At 33.7% G+C, this 15,037-nt stretch overlaps 2 protein-coding genes and 1 non-coding gene across 3 annotated transcripts; 1 reads left to right on the forward strand and 2 right to left on the reverse strand.

Moving 5' to 3' along the window:
• The first annotated feature begins 267 nt into the window (after positions 1-267).
• LOC122592754 (F-box/kelch-repeat protein SKIP25-like) lies at positions 268-1,640 on the forward strand. The gene has a single exon (XM_043765051.1). The coding sequence runs from the start codon at positions 298-300 to the stop codon at positions 1,492-1,494; it is 1,197 nt and encodes a 398-aa protein (XP_043620986.1). The 5' UTR covers positions 268-297; the 3' UTR covers positions 1,495-1,640.
• Positions 1,641-2,701: 1,061 nt separating this feature from the next.
• On the reverse strand, positions 2,702-2,775 carry TRNAN-GUU. Its single transcript has one exon. It is a non-coding gene; the product is annotated as a tRNA-Asn (tRNA).
• A 2,446-nt stretch (positions 2,776-5,221) lies between these two features.
• Positions 5,222-7,154, reverse strand: LOC122592081 (11S globulin seed storage protein 2-like). The gene is made up of 4 exons (XM_043764288.1): positions 6,860-7,154; positions 6,337-6,626; positions 5,753-6,232; positions 5,222-5,608 (listed from the first exon to the last, which is right to left on the reverse strand). The coding sequence occupies exons 1-4, from the start codon at positions 7,152-7,154 to the stop codon at positions 5,222-5,224; spliced, it is 1,452 nt and encodes a 483-aa protein (XP_043620223.1).
• Positions 7,155-15,037: the final 7,883 nt, after the last annotated feature.

A 15,037-nucleotide genomic window follows, 5' to 3' on the forward strand; every position in this document is an offset into this window, starting at 1 on the left:
TAAACAATTAAGAGGATTGATCATTATTAAAATTGAATTCATTAAAGGCAATTTGATATGAATTCATTAAAGGCAATTTGATAATTTCATTTAAGTAAGAAGAAGGAGGGTTCATTAAGGGTATATTGGTTATTTTAATTTTTTTTTTTAAACTTTTCAACAATATGAAATAATTTTAATAATGTATTAAAAATAAAGAAATATCATATTTCGTTGCGTATAAAATGGTACGATTCCTAGTCAAATCCCAACCCTCTTTTTTGAGCTCCCATCCGCCACACACCTTTTTCCCACATTATGGCACCTTCAATTCTTGATGATGGTTATCCTCCTACTACATCTACCTCACGCGCCGCCGTTATCCCTTCCGTGAATAAGCGCCGGACACTTACCGACGAAAATAATCACCACCAACCTCTACTACCTGGCCTACCTGATCACATAGCCCATATCTGTATTTCTCATGTCCCACCCTCAATTCTTTACTCCGTTTGCCATTCATGGCGGCGCGTGATCTACACCTCTTCATTTCCGCCCTTTCTTTCACTCTATTCACTTTCCTCCAGTCACGATTCCACACTCAAACTCTCGTCTTTTGATCCAATATCTAATGAATGGAAAGCTGTTACTCTAACACCACCACAACTCCGGCGCGTGTCCTTCCGTCATCCATCGTTCATCGCCCGGAACTTACCAGTTCAATCATACTCACTCGCCGGAAATCTTGTTCTACTCGCTGGAACCTCCGGCGACCTTCTTCCTGCCGTCTCACATCCTCTAGTTTTCAACCCACTATCCAATACATGGGCTTCCGGTCCTCCTTTAACAAACCCACGACGGTGGTGCGCCGCCGGTGTCTCACGCGCCTCCGTGGTTGTCGCGAGTGGGATAGGCTCACACTTTACCCAGACCGTTTCTCGGTCCGTTGAAAAGTGGGTATATCCAGAATCCAATCTTTTTGATAAAAAAAGTGAAATCTCAAATGGGGTTTGGAAAAAGATGAAATCTTTAAGTAATTCAAAGTTTAGTATGGAAGCCATTGATGCCATTGGATGTAAAGATAAGCTTTATATGGTCAACGGGAAAGGCGCGTATGGTAAAGAAGGTGTTGTTTATGATGTGAATTCCGATGAGTGGTCGGAAATGCCGGCGGATATTTTGGGTGGCTGGAGAGGTCCGGCGGCTGCAATGGATGAGAAGATTATATATATTGTTGATGAATCTAAAGGCGTGTTAAGAAAATATGATGATGTTATGAAGTTATGGGTGGATGTTTTGGAAAATGAGATGTTAAAAGGGGCTGAACACATTGCCGCCGGTGGTGGTAGAGTGTGTGTCGTTCGTGGTGGTGGTGTTGGGATTGTGGTGGTGGATGTGGTGGCGTCTCCACCGCGGTTATTGGTTGTGGATACACCGGCCGGAGAACAAGTATTGCGTCTTCATATTTTGCCTAGAATGTGTTCACCCGAGGTTGATTCGCAAATTGTGGTTTAGAGTCTAAAATATTATTCATATTTGAATGTTATTATATAATATAGATATATTGTTGTCATACATTCAATCAAATTTTAGACAAATAGGGTGTAAATGTTGTCATGAAAGATTTACTCGTATATTATAAAGATTTATTTATTATTGTACTACGTTTTTTTGACAAACACGAGTAGTATGTTGATTTAAGCCTTGATATCAACGCCTCTAGTTCAACAAATGTGTTTGACAAGCGTTATATATCTATGGTCGGTGTTGGTTTCGGTTTCATAATCTGATGATCCACTCCAATAAATAAGCTTTACCGCTATATATAGATAGATATATACAAATATTTACCGGCTTGTGGATACTGGATAGTATCTGATATCATGATTGTTACACAAATTCAAACAACGTTCTTTTACATACACTTACACAGTTACACATATGAACAACACCGGAATATACACGGACATACAGAGACGGTATCAGGAAAAAATTTCAAAGGGGGTAAGCTTAGAAAACTTATGAAAAATAAATCTAAAAGGGGGCAAAATGTTAAAAACCTATAGAAATTTTTAAAAATTTATAAAAAATTTAAAAATACATGACAAAATTTAAATTTGGAGGGGGGCGTTGGACCCCCTTGCCCCCCCTTTAGTACCGCCCATGCAGATATATACACGAAATCTAACGGGTTGAAACTTGTTCTTTAACACATCTCTGGTGTGTAATTTGATCGTACAAATAAAAAAAAAGGTAACTAACTGCTTAGTGCCGCCTTCCGTGAGTTTTGAGCCCCAATACCTCGACGGTGTATGAGGGAGGTTAAGATGTAGGCAGACCTTACTTCTACCTAAGTAGAGAGGCTGCTTCCAGTTTCTACCTAAATGGTAGAAAAGACCCTCCAACCTTTGCATGAGATGAGGATCGAACCCATAACCTCTGTCTTCAGAGGCAAGAATATTTAGCACTGATCCAACCAAATGTAGGCACCAAAAGACTTTACGAGAAGATCCAATAATATTAAAAACATCATGTCACCCTATTTATTGGATGTTAGACTGAAATATACACGGATATACAAGTTAGTAAATTCTTCAATGTTATAAAATCATATATGTGTATATTAAACTTATAAAATGAGATGATGGATAGTAGATTGTATTTCGTGGAGTAGTCTCAAAAAACAAAACATTTAATAGAAAATAAAAAGAGAAAGAGATTTCGCTAGAAGGAGGGCTTGAACCTCCGACCTTGTGGTTAACAGCCACACGCTCTAACCAACTGAGCTATTCCAGCTATTTGTTTATAGTTTATATTCTTTCTATCCTTATAGGCAAATTAAGGAAAACCTCGACCTTATTCATACTTTATTCTTGTACATACACAAACAAGGAGATAAAACAAGGCTCATCGTACACATTATAAGACATTTGGGTTGTCTCTTTGTGGAGAAAACAGTTACTTTCAGGCTCCCTGTTGGTTCAAAGCTCCAGCCCATAGCAGCCTCAATATGGTGACTAAGCAATAGTTTTGAGTCAAAAAAAAAAAAGAAAAAGTCTCAATTTTTATTATTATTATTATCTTCTTCTTTTTTTTTTTTTTTTTTGTATAATAGGCTTAGGGCGCGTTTAGTTTATAAAATGTTTTTGAAAGGAATGTAATCTATCAAAGTAATTGGAATTTGAAGGAATGAAATTTGACAGAATCTTTTTGATTTTTTGCAAATTCAAGTGTGTGAAGGAATGAGATTCCTTCTTCCATCCCTAAGGAATGGAGATTCCATCAAATGATGGAATGTTTACATTCCTACGGAATGTGATTCCTTTTTTTTTTGAACAACCAAACGCACTAAGGAATGAAATTCAATTCCAATTACATCAAATTTTATCAAATTCTGTGAGCCAAACGCACCCTTATTGTTTGGACTTTGGACTAGGTACTATTATATAATTTGCATTGTTGTAACACTTTTTTTTTTTATATCAATTTACATTTTTATTACTAGTAGTTCAACAACATAATTTGAATTACTTTTATTTTTGTTTCTTATGGTTAACTAATTAGTATGTTAATAAACTAGACTTCTAAATTTGATTTCGCGTGAGGTCATCAAAACTTTAAGTCGGCACTGGCTAAGCTTGGCGAGTTATATTGTACGCTTTTGTCATCATTTCAAGTGGCATGAAACGGAAAACCGATATGGAACCTGTTACACTACTTTTTATTTTAGATATGTTGTTGGTCTTGAACGCCACCAACTTTAAACCATTGTGTCCAGCTTGACCAGTTTTTTTTTTTTTCGAAAATTGACTTTTATACACAAATACCAACTTCACCATCGCGAAGTGGCAAAGAATACATATCATCGTATTTACATAATATTGAAATCTAACGAGTCCTTCCAACAAATGCTTTCGTTTCTACCCCTATACTTGTACCATAAAAAACCAATGGACCTAATGTCTTGAAACACCTTTTCAGCATTGTTAAATAGCTTGACCAGTTGACTCAAAGACTTGTGGAAATACAAAAATGTCTCCTTTATTCCCTCGCTCATTAAACACCGATGAATTGTCGTTTGCTACGGTTTGCAACTGTTCTAACATCGCTCGTCACTCATCACACACACCATGGCCGCATGGCGTGGGGCGAGGACAAAGCTTTAACATGTGGATGGCACAAATTTGTTTTATTTGGTGACGGATATAAAGACAAAAATACACCATCTACAATGCTAAAAACATTTTTAATTTAGACGCCCTTAATTATGAACTGACATATCATATTTTTAAAAATCATTACAACTCTCTATTAATCCTTATAACCCGTTAATTAGGAGAAACAATAAATTCTTCTAAAAAATTTTCTTAGTAATACATGACACTTTGTAAAACTAGAAGATAGTATTTAAAGAAACAATTAGTAAATTATGTTTGTCAAAAGCAAATATTAATAAAAAAAAATTAGTGAATTATGTTTGTCATGAGACATTAAGATAATATAACATAACATCTTTAGATATACGTATATTTTTTACACCACCACTCGTTACTTAAATAAAGCCACAACTCCACAAGCATAAAGTAGTTATACTTTTTTCATAAGGCTTTTAATATAAATGCACGATAATAAGTTATTATTGATAGGCCGAAAAATCCATAAAAAAAATTCCTTAGGTGTGCTAAAGGCCGAGTTGTTCTTTAAATTTTTTTTCGGGTCAGAGTTGTAGCATGTCAAATGGGTAGGAGTTTTCAGGTTTCCTGATTTAAGGGGTAAAACTCTTCCCGTTCGGTTTCCCAATTTAAGATTTCCTGACCAGATCATCTCACAAGGAGATGTGATACAATGCATTTGATGGACCAAACTCTTTACACCCTATATATACAAGATTGCTAGTTGTGTTATTTAACTTTGCGCATATAAATTGCTTCGTGAAATTGTGAATACGAAATTTTAATTAGTTTGCAATTTATTCTTTCTTCGATAAGCATTGATGAATTAGTTTTGCAATTTTGTTTTTTATAAACAATATTGATTAATTAACTTGCAAGTAGCTAGAATCATTTGTGCCAAATAGAAAGAAAACTTGGGATAATTTAGTGGCCGGCCAAACTTTATTAACAAAACCATTAGTACAATATTCGACCTCATTCATACACTTTTATTCTTGTACATCATCATTAAACAGCGTAACACATCCCTTAAAATTTCTCTTGGCCCGAACCATATATGTCGTGCACATTTAAGAAATTCGGCTAGTTCTTTGCGGAGAGAACAAAAGACTTTCGGTCTCCCTGTTGGTTTTCAAGCTCTGGGCCTGGCTAGGCGAGACAGAGTATGCGTTTGCGACCACTTGAAGTGGCATGGCTCGGATCACTGATGTGTACCCTGCTAACGGGCTCTTCATTGGAGACTTGTTGGTCTTGAATGCCACCCATTCGAACCCGTTCTGTCCAGCTTGAGCAGTTGATGCGAAGAACTGTGGGACGACAAACATGTCACCTCTGTTCACTTGTTGGTCCAACACTGCTTGTCCGTTGTTTGACACGACCTGGATTCGTGCATCCCCGTTGAGCACGTAGACCACGGTGTGGCTGTTTATCGACCAGTGTGGTGATAACATTGCGTTCTGCAGAGGTGGCAATGTAAGATATATAGGTCTATACCTATGTGAAAAGTGAATTTACTTTTCTCTCTAGTCTCTATACATATATGAAAAGTGAATATAAGGCTGTAACCACTCAGCTATAAGTGGTATATATATATTACTTACCTCTTGAAGAATTCCTTTTTCGGCGCTGAAGTCCATGTAAGAAAGGATGGGCAACTTGTGTTCGGTGACAGTGTTGAGTTTTCCAGCTTGTCGAGAAAAGACGTCGGCTTCTCTTTGGTTATCTAAGTTGAACAGAACTTTAGAGCTGCAGATTTTCTCTTCAAGGCCGTTTGATGGACCGCCTTGTTGTTGTCGTCGTGACTGATGATGGAACTGTCCTTGTTGTTCGTATTCTGGAGTCACAAATCTCATGGGTTCCTTGACTGTGACAATGACCCCATTTTCAGTTGACCTTTGCATGCTCTGGATGATTTCTGGGTCAGTGTTGTAAGCCTCAGCGAGTAATTCGGTGTCGAAACCGGAAAAGATGTTGTTCATGTTCATGTATCCTTGCTGCTGCTGTCCCTGCCTCCTTTGTTGGTGACCTTGTTGTTGTCCTTGAATGTGTTGGTTTGTAATTCCACCAGCAAGGAAAAATGTCTATCCAAATATAAATAATTAACAATATAACTCAACCTTTTTCATCATATATACGGAGTTTTTTTTTTGTGTAACTAGCTTGCATATATTATATACAGACGTACTCTGGGGCTCAAGTCGAGTTGGTTAGAGGGGTTGTTGATGTCATTCATGATGATAGCAACAACTTGTTGGTTGCCATCGTTGTAAGCCCAATGGACAACGCCAGCAGGAATAGCGATGATGTCACCTCGTTTAAAGCGGTGTACATTCTGGTGAGAATCGCCTTCTTCACTAAATTGTTGTTGTCCTTGCTCGCGCATACGACGGGATTGTTGTTGTTGCTGTTGTTGTTGGACACCAGTGTCGAATGTCTCGGCACATCCAGGGAAGTGTACTCCCATGATTCCTTCACCTGCATACATACATCACCAGATATATATAAATAGTGTATGTTATTGATGAAATTTGGTTTGGATGAAATGTTGAAACTTGAATGTCAAACAAAGTATTTGTTTTATAATATAAAATATAGATAAAGAATAGATAGATTATTTTATGATTTTGAGTGACATTTTTAAGATTTCGTAGAATATATATACTAATAATAAATAGGTGCAATTAACACACATATATATATATATATACCTTCTTCAATGAAGACAAGCATAGGAGATGGATGGAAGCTAGGAACAAAAAGGGAGTTGGGTTGGATAGTAACCCTGGCAGGCTCCACATTGACACACTGAAACTGTTCATCATTTACATCCCATCGTTCAATGGAACCACCTTCAAACTGAAACAGTTGGTTAGGCTGGGTGGCATACAGTTGCTGTAGGTTGCAGAACTCAGGGCCGCCGAGGTGAGTCGAGCGAGTGGTGGCGAGAGCAGTGGTGCTAAGGAGGCAGAGGAAGAAGCCTAGAACAAGTGATTTAGAAGCCATGGTTAAGAGATTACACAAGTGATGATGACTAAGGGGAGGGGTGGTGGGGTGGATTTATAGGGAGAGTGGAGTCATGGTGTGGCGCAAAGGTTCTGTTTTTTGGCATCGATGAATGCCACCTTGCAGTGGTTGTGGTGGTTTCAACGTGGTGGTGTATGGCATGATGTGTATATACACTTGGCGTAAGTGGTGTTTGTATCAGGACAACTGTGCATGCATTAGCTCACAAAAAGCCTTTCTGTAAACAAAAACTAGCTGCTAGTTTTCTCATGTTATACAGAATTTGATTTGATGGATGTTTATAATTAGTTCACAGTAACAGTAAGTATTTGAAATTTTGAAGTAAGTTGAAAGATTTGAATAATCATCTGGTAAATACATTGATAATTAACCTAAACTAGTTTGATACTTTTGGTTGAGTCGTTGTTAATTACCTCTCATGGCTAGCTAGATTAAAAAAATGTTTGAATATCAAAAACCAATACACGGTATCTCACTTTTTATAACAAGTTGAAGGTGTAGGCATTTTAGTGAAGACGTACTGAGCGAAAGCAATAAATTCGGGTTTGTCAAGATCAGTGCTAAGAGCCTAGAGTTTCCGGAATACAATGGGTTCTTTCTAATCATTATGAGTGTAAATGCTAATGTGATTGGTGATGTCCGACTTCACTTGAGAAAATATAAATAATAATCAAAACACTATTAAATCGATTCAATAACTAAATACACTATTAGCTCATTTATTGTGAAGAACCATTTAAGAGTTTCCTATGAACCTGTATTGTAAAATGTTCAAGGAAACTACATTTGCTTTTCATTGACAAATTTACAACGGTAGTCAAGGACTTGGGTCTTGAGACAACGGCAAAACTTAAACATCATTATAGGCTTATAGCAGTTGTCAAATTTTTCTTTCTTTTTTTATTTTTCAAATCTGATATTTTGTACTTTAACTTTTAAAGAGGGTAGATACATATAACTTATTATTTTTACCGTCAAATATTAAATTGTTCGTAATTATAGCCTAAAGTTCTGGAGGGACAAAACCCTTTCTGGTCCTACTGATCTTTGACCACCAATGTTGACGTTGTTTTGCATGTCTTCATTTCATTGGTCAAGTACAATAAACATTAGAGCAATGCTACAATGACAAACTAATTCCAAACACATTTATACAAACTCATAGGTGTCCAATAACATGAAGAGAGATAATGAAGAAATAAAATATGATTTTGCATTTGATTGGTTCTCTTTATTTGCCACATAAGTTTGTAAATCATTGTTTGTAATTGGTTTGTGTATTTAGCATTTCTCTAAACATTAATGCTTTTAAAATTCATTTTGTTCCTAACATTTTTGATAAAATGGCTTCTCTTTTTGTCTCGATCAAAATTCTCTTATTATAGCCTTGCTTTACCTTTTTGATAAACGAATTGGAATTCTTCTCATAATCTCATGTTCTATAAATCAAATCAAATTTCCATTTCATCCTGTTACGGCCGCTAGTCATATCTTCAGTTGGGCCATATACAATAATGTTTTTTTTTTTTTTTGGGTCTAGCTTGGTCCAATTTTTCTATAACAATTGGGCAAATGAGTTGGGCCATTTACGTTAATGATTATTTTTATTTGTTATCATTTTTTGTCGGTCAGTAACGGTGTACTAATCAAAAAACCAAAAAGGTCATATTCGATCAGAGAGGTTGAGTAAACGGGTCTGTTAATGTGCAAGTTAAAATTAACGTCAATTTTCTTTTAATCATCTACTACTCCAATATTTTATGTGAAAACTTGACGACTTTGTTATTCAAATTAAGAATGTACTTAGTTTTTATTTTAAATAATCAATATGCCATAAATTTGAAAACTCGAAAAATATTATAATATATCATATACACTCTATAACTTCTCACGTTACTTTGGCCGGTGCTAATAGGGAGCGTTCTCGGCCAAATCTTGCACATTATCACGTTTTTTTTAGCGTGAAATGATAGGCGTTGTGTCTTGGCCGTTCTCGAGAACCTTACTTTCAACACGGCATTCCGGCCCAAATCGTGGCTTCATGCATGTCTCCATGGAGAAGGCCAGAATTTGAGAAAAATGGTCCATGTTCTTCAAGATATCCGTTGCTTACTTTTAGCACCCATTTTCCATGTCCCGAATTAATTTGAAATTTTTTATGTTTGTGTTAAATAAATTTAAATGATGTGACGATAACGTGGTCATGCGAATTTGAAAATTTGGTGAGAAGGATGATATTAATGGTGGGGTGAAATTCTGGGTAAATTTTGAAAGTAAAAAATGACGTAACTGTAAGATGTGTGAATTTAATTAGAATATGTTTCCTTAATTAGGTTAAGACTAACAACAATCTATCACGGATATATAGAACTCGTATAAGTTTACATAGCCTTTAATTAATATTGTAGGAAATAAAAATAGTTAAAATAAGATAACAAAAAAGTGGAAACCAGAGAGGTCGATGGCTACAACTTAATGTTGAAGCTAACTCAAGAATATGGAATACCACAAAAAGTAGATCAGAATATGCTCCAGCTGAAATCATCATCCACAAAAAACCGAATATCTTTTTAAAGCTTTCTTAGCTTAAAAACTAAGTTACACAATTACCTTAATTTTGACAACTGACAAACCACCTCTATAAAACACTCCATAACGACTCCACATCCAGTATTTCCAATAATTAATAATGGCGTACTTGAAGACTTTCAAGAGGCTTCTAGCTTCTAAAAAGGTTCTAAGATTACTCTCTACCAAGCTACGTCTGCAAAAGTTTCAAAGATCAAATAAACCAACCGGTAGTCGGAAAATCAAGAAACGTCCCACGACCGCAAAAAGTGGGACCGGGTGGCTCTCGTTATCGTTTCAATCAAGATTCAAACGGAAACGAAAGGACATCATCGGGCAGAAATACCCTAGAAAGAAAACCAAGGCAATTTATGTTGATCAGTTGTTTTTGGACAAGAAGCAGGGGATTCCGGGTGGCGCTGATCAGAGAATACTAATAGAAAACGCGGTGGCGGGCAGTAGTAGTAGTAATAAAGGTGGGGGTGGAGGAGGGGTGGCAGATGAGATGTGGGAGTCGTTAGGTATGGGGTCAGCACAAATGGAGGGGATCAATGAGAGGGCAGAAGAGTTTATTTCTAGATTCCGGGCCGATCTCTTGGCCCAGCAGATCACGGCTAGGCAGAGATTATTGTAGCTAGCAATAATAAGCTAGCTAATTACTAATAATTAGTTTGTTGTTTTTTCTTTTTCGATCGTATGTACGTACGTACGTGTTGTAATGTTTCATAGTTAAGTTGCCAAGCCAACTTGACTAATTGATGTACATATAAATTAATTATTAATCTCTGTCAATATGTCTTCAAGTTTCAATAACAAGATTTGAAATGCGAAATCTCCTTTAGAATTTGACCTACAAGAAATACATATACTGCGCGTGCTATATACATACAATTAAACGACCACAGTAAAGATGAGTGCGAGACTTGTACATTTAGTGATTAGTCACGTTCCAAAAAATCAAGACACCACCAAAATTGGATACCGGTCATGGTCACATTTTTAAATTTCGATAGTATTTTTGTGTCACGAAATTGGGACGGTACCCGGACGAGGTTGGGACTTGAAAAATTCTGGTTTGATGTTCAAAAACCCGAATTCAAACGAACAAAAAATAACTACTAAAACACAAGCTAGAACAAAATTAAAAGAAAAGAAACGCACATAAAATACATGGTTATACGCAATTTTATTCTATTCATTTAATCTAGACCGCGAAGTACAAACTTTTGCTCATCAAGGAACCCTATCACAGTTCCACCGGGCCTCAATTCGAGTCTGAAAATTCTATAGATCCGTATTTAGTTTGATGCATCATTTTGATGAATCTGCATCTAAGATGGATGCACAAAACAAAAAACGTGATTTTCTCGATTTTGACGGATCAATGTGTTGTTAAACACTTAAATAATGATAATTAGTTATGCACTATGTTAGTTTTATGGACTTTTAATGCATCAAAATGATGTTTTTTAAGTGTTCTCATTTTAAGATTGTTATCACCGGAATGTTACTATATATATATATATATTTTAATGCATCAAAATGAGGTTTTTAAGTGTTCTCATTTTAAGATTCTTATCACCGGAATGTTACCCTATATATATATATATATATATATATATATATATATATATAGGGGGACAATCAAATAAGAACAGTTTTAAAATAAAAACGGTGAGAACACCTTAAAATCATCATTTTGATGCATTAAAAGTCCATAAAACTGACATAGTGCATAACTAATTATCATTATTTAAGTGTTTAACAACACATTGATTCATCAAAATCGAAAAAATCACGTTTTTTGTTGGATGCATCATTTTGATGAATATGGATCTAAGATGGATGCACAAAACAAAAAACATGATTATTTCAATTTTGACGGATGAATGTGTTGTTAATCACTTAAATAATGATAATTAGTTATGCACTATGTTAGTTTTATGGACTTTTAATGCATCAAAATGATGTTTTTTAGGTGTTCTCACCGTTCTTATTTTAAGACTGTTCAGTCTTAAAATAAGAACGGTGAGAACACCTAAAAAACATCATTTTGATGCATTAAAAGTCCATAAAACTAACATAGTGCTTAACTAATTATCATTATTTAAGTGATTAACAACACACTGGCCTGTCAAAATCAAGAAAATCATGTTTTTTGTTTTGTGCATCCATCTTGGATGCATATTCTTCAAAATAATGCATCCACAAAAAAACGTGATTTTTTCCGATTTTGACGGATCAATGTGTTGTTAAACACTTAAATAATAATAATTAGTTAAGCACTATGTTAGTTTTATAGACTTTTAATGCATCGAAAATGATGTTTTTTAAGTGTTTTCACCGTTCTTATTTTAAAACTATATATATATATATATATATATATATATATTCATCTAAAGTCGTTTCACGCACCCTTGGATGTGTAGATGACTATTGCTTCATTAATTTTATTTTTATTTTTTTCTTAACATCAGGAACACTTGCTTCATTAATAAATTGGTGGGGGATATTGGTGTATGAAAGAACTCAATTAACACATGACTTTAAGGTCCAAAATATTGTCAAAACAAGGTTTTCTAATAAATAAAATGAGGTTATTTTGAAACCTAAAGATGGTTGTATAAAAGAAAATATCACATGAGCCCAAACATTGCGTTCGTGATCCTTGCAAAAACAACTCAGGCCCACGGCTATAAGTAAACTATATATCTTATTAACTAGCCAAACTGTTAAGAATGAAAAATCTATACAATCTAATGAAAAAACAAGTTTTTTCTTTTAAAGTGTTGAAAAATTGTGTGATAATATTTATCTAATATTCCTTAAAATATTTTCACATACACTACTTTTTAAGATTAATAATTGAATTACATTATAATTTTTTTATTTTTAAAATACTTTCATTAACTTTTTACGTTAATTACTTTTAAACCACATATATATATATATATATATATATATATATATAGGTTAGGGGTAAAATAAAACAACCATTAACATAAAACAAATAAGATATAATGTGAGTTTGACATGTGTCTTTTATTATTTAATTATATTTTTAATACTTAAAAGGTACATATGTAAATTTTTTATAAAAAAACATATCAGCAACCACAATCAATCTTTTACCCTATTTTATGAGCAGCCATCACGACCCCTATCTTTCTTTCTCTTCTCGCGTTTTCATCTTCCACTTTGAGTATAACAAAGGAAACATGTATGTTGTTATTCTATTTATTTCTAACTCCATTTATATATAAAGAAATTTAAATCTGTTCAACATGTGTTCATAAGCAAAGTTCTTGATTTTTGTTTTTTCAATTTGATGTTATACATAAGTATTATAATTTAAATAAAACATGTACATCAATGACTACTACACATGTTTTTTCAAATAATATTTGTGCATCAATTTTTCTATAATACTTGTGCATCAACATAGTATGTTTATCTATCATCTTTGCGATCATAAGTTGCTATTCATATAATGCTTGTGCATCATTTTGTACATAATACTTAATTACTTGTGCATCAATTCCATATAATATTTGTGCATCAATTACATATAAGGTGTTATTCAAATAATATATAGTTGTGCATCATTTTTTACATAATATTGGTGCAATCATTTTTTCCGTTGAATCAATGTGGATCAATATATACAAAATGATATTTGTAAGGTTTGTAAAAAAATAACGAGTTCTTATATTTTTGTGCATCAAATTTCATATGGTTTGTCCCGAATGTACTAATAACTTTATGCATCAGCGATGTTTAAAAACAAATTGTTAGTTAAAAAAAATATTATATCAAAATGATGCATTGTGACTCTCTAACTAATTATGATACACATGGGACATGAATATTAAAATGGTGCATCATGATTTATTTAAGTGGATTAGTAATTAATAAATTATATGAATGGAACGTATGACAAACTAATTAATAAGTTTGATAACAAAAACTAAAATGTATTTTAAAAGTTGATATTAAATATTAAATAATTAAACTTACGAATGAGTTAAGGAAGCTGAAAACGTGGACAGTAGTTATGAAAATTCCATGCCATTGAACTTTCAAATATCAACAAAAATGCCATCATTAAATATATCTTTGGATCTAATCTTGGATGGAAGATCTTACGGCTAGCACATTATCTTTTTGTTTTAGGTTAATAGTTATCTTATAATAACTAACCTCTATATATATAATATAATATATATATATATATATATATATATATATAATGTATAAAATATTACTGTATTATTACAAACAAACATTCTTACACTTGTCACTGTGTGTATAAAAAAAATGTACTACTCTAATAGAAGCCAATCGGCAATTTCTAATTTGGTGTATAAACTTTTTTTTCTTCTAAAAGTTTATTCCACTAGATAATCTACTTAATTTACACCAAGCCTTTGTCTTTTTGGAGCTCGTCATGATCAGCACACCAGTGTTGATTTACGGCCAAAAAGTCAAACTTAATCTCTTCACTCTTCTTTTGAGTCCTTCGTCATCATCAACTCAAAAAAATATTTAAAAGTAGGAAGAAAATAAAAAAGACAAACCAAAAGTCTTCGCATATGTGTATGCCTTTGAGACATTTGTTAGATCCCGTAGCGTATTTAGCTTTCCTGTTGATCTATTTATATAAATGACGTAATACTCTAGTAAGAATACTCTTAAAATAAGAATACGATAATAACATTTAAAAACATCATTTTGATGCATTAAAAGTCCATAAGATTAATATAGTGCATAATTAATTTAAAAACATGATTTTCTTGATTTTGACAAATCAATGTATTGTTAAACACTTAAATAATGATAGTTAGTTATATATTATGTTAGTTTTTATATACTTTTAATGCATCCTAATGAAGTTTTTAAGTGTTATCACCGTGTTCTCATTTGAAGGTTGTTCTTGTTTGACATTTTGCTCTGTTAAAAGGTCATATTTGGATCGTCTCAGATTCAAGGCGTGCGTGATAAATAAATCCACCACGAACTAAATGACCGGTGATGGCCATACAGGGATATGAACGCTACATACAATTAATACACTTATCAGCACGTTGTTGTTAAAGAAAAAAACATTTTACTTCATAATTAATTTATTTTTTGTTTTTTATATATCGTTTCTATGAAACACAAAAATGTTTATTTTAATTACGAACTACAATGTTGATCTCACTTTGTTTTTATAAGTTTACATTATGCATGATGATCACAACATAGAAAAGAAATCAAAAACTACAAGGATCTCAAAATTCACTCAACGATAA

This window comes from Erigeron canadensis, chromosome 3 (genome assembly GCF_010389155.1).
Source record: "Erigeron canadensis isolate Cc75 chromosome 3, C_canadensis_v1, whole genome shotgun sequence".
In the NCBI taxonomy this organism is placed as follows: domain Eukaryota; kingdom Viridiplantae; phylum Streptophyta; class Magnoliopsida; order Asterales; family Asteraceae; genus Erigeron; species Erigeron canadensis.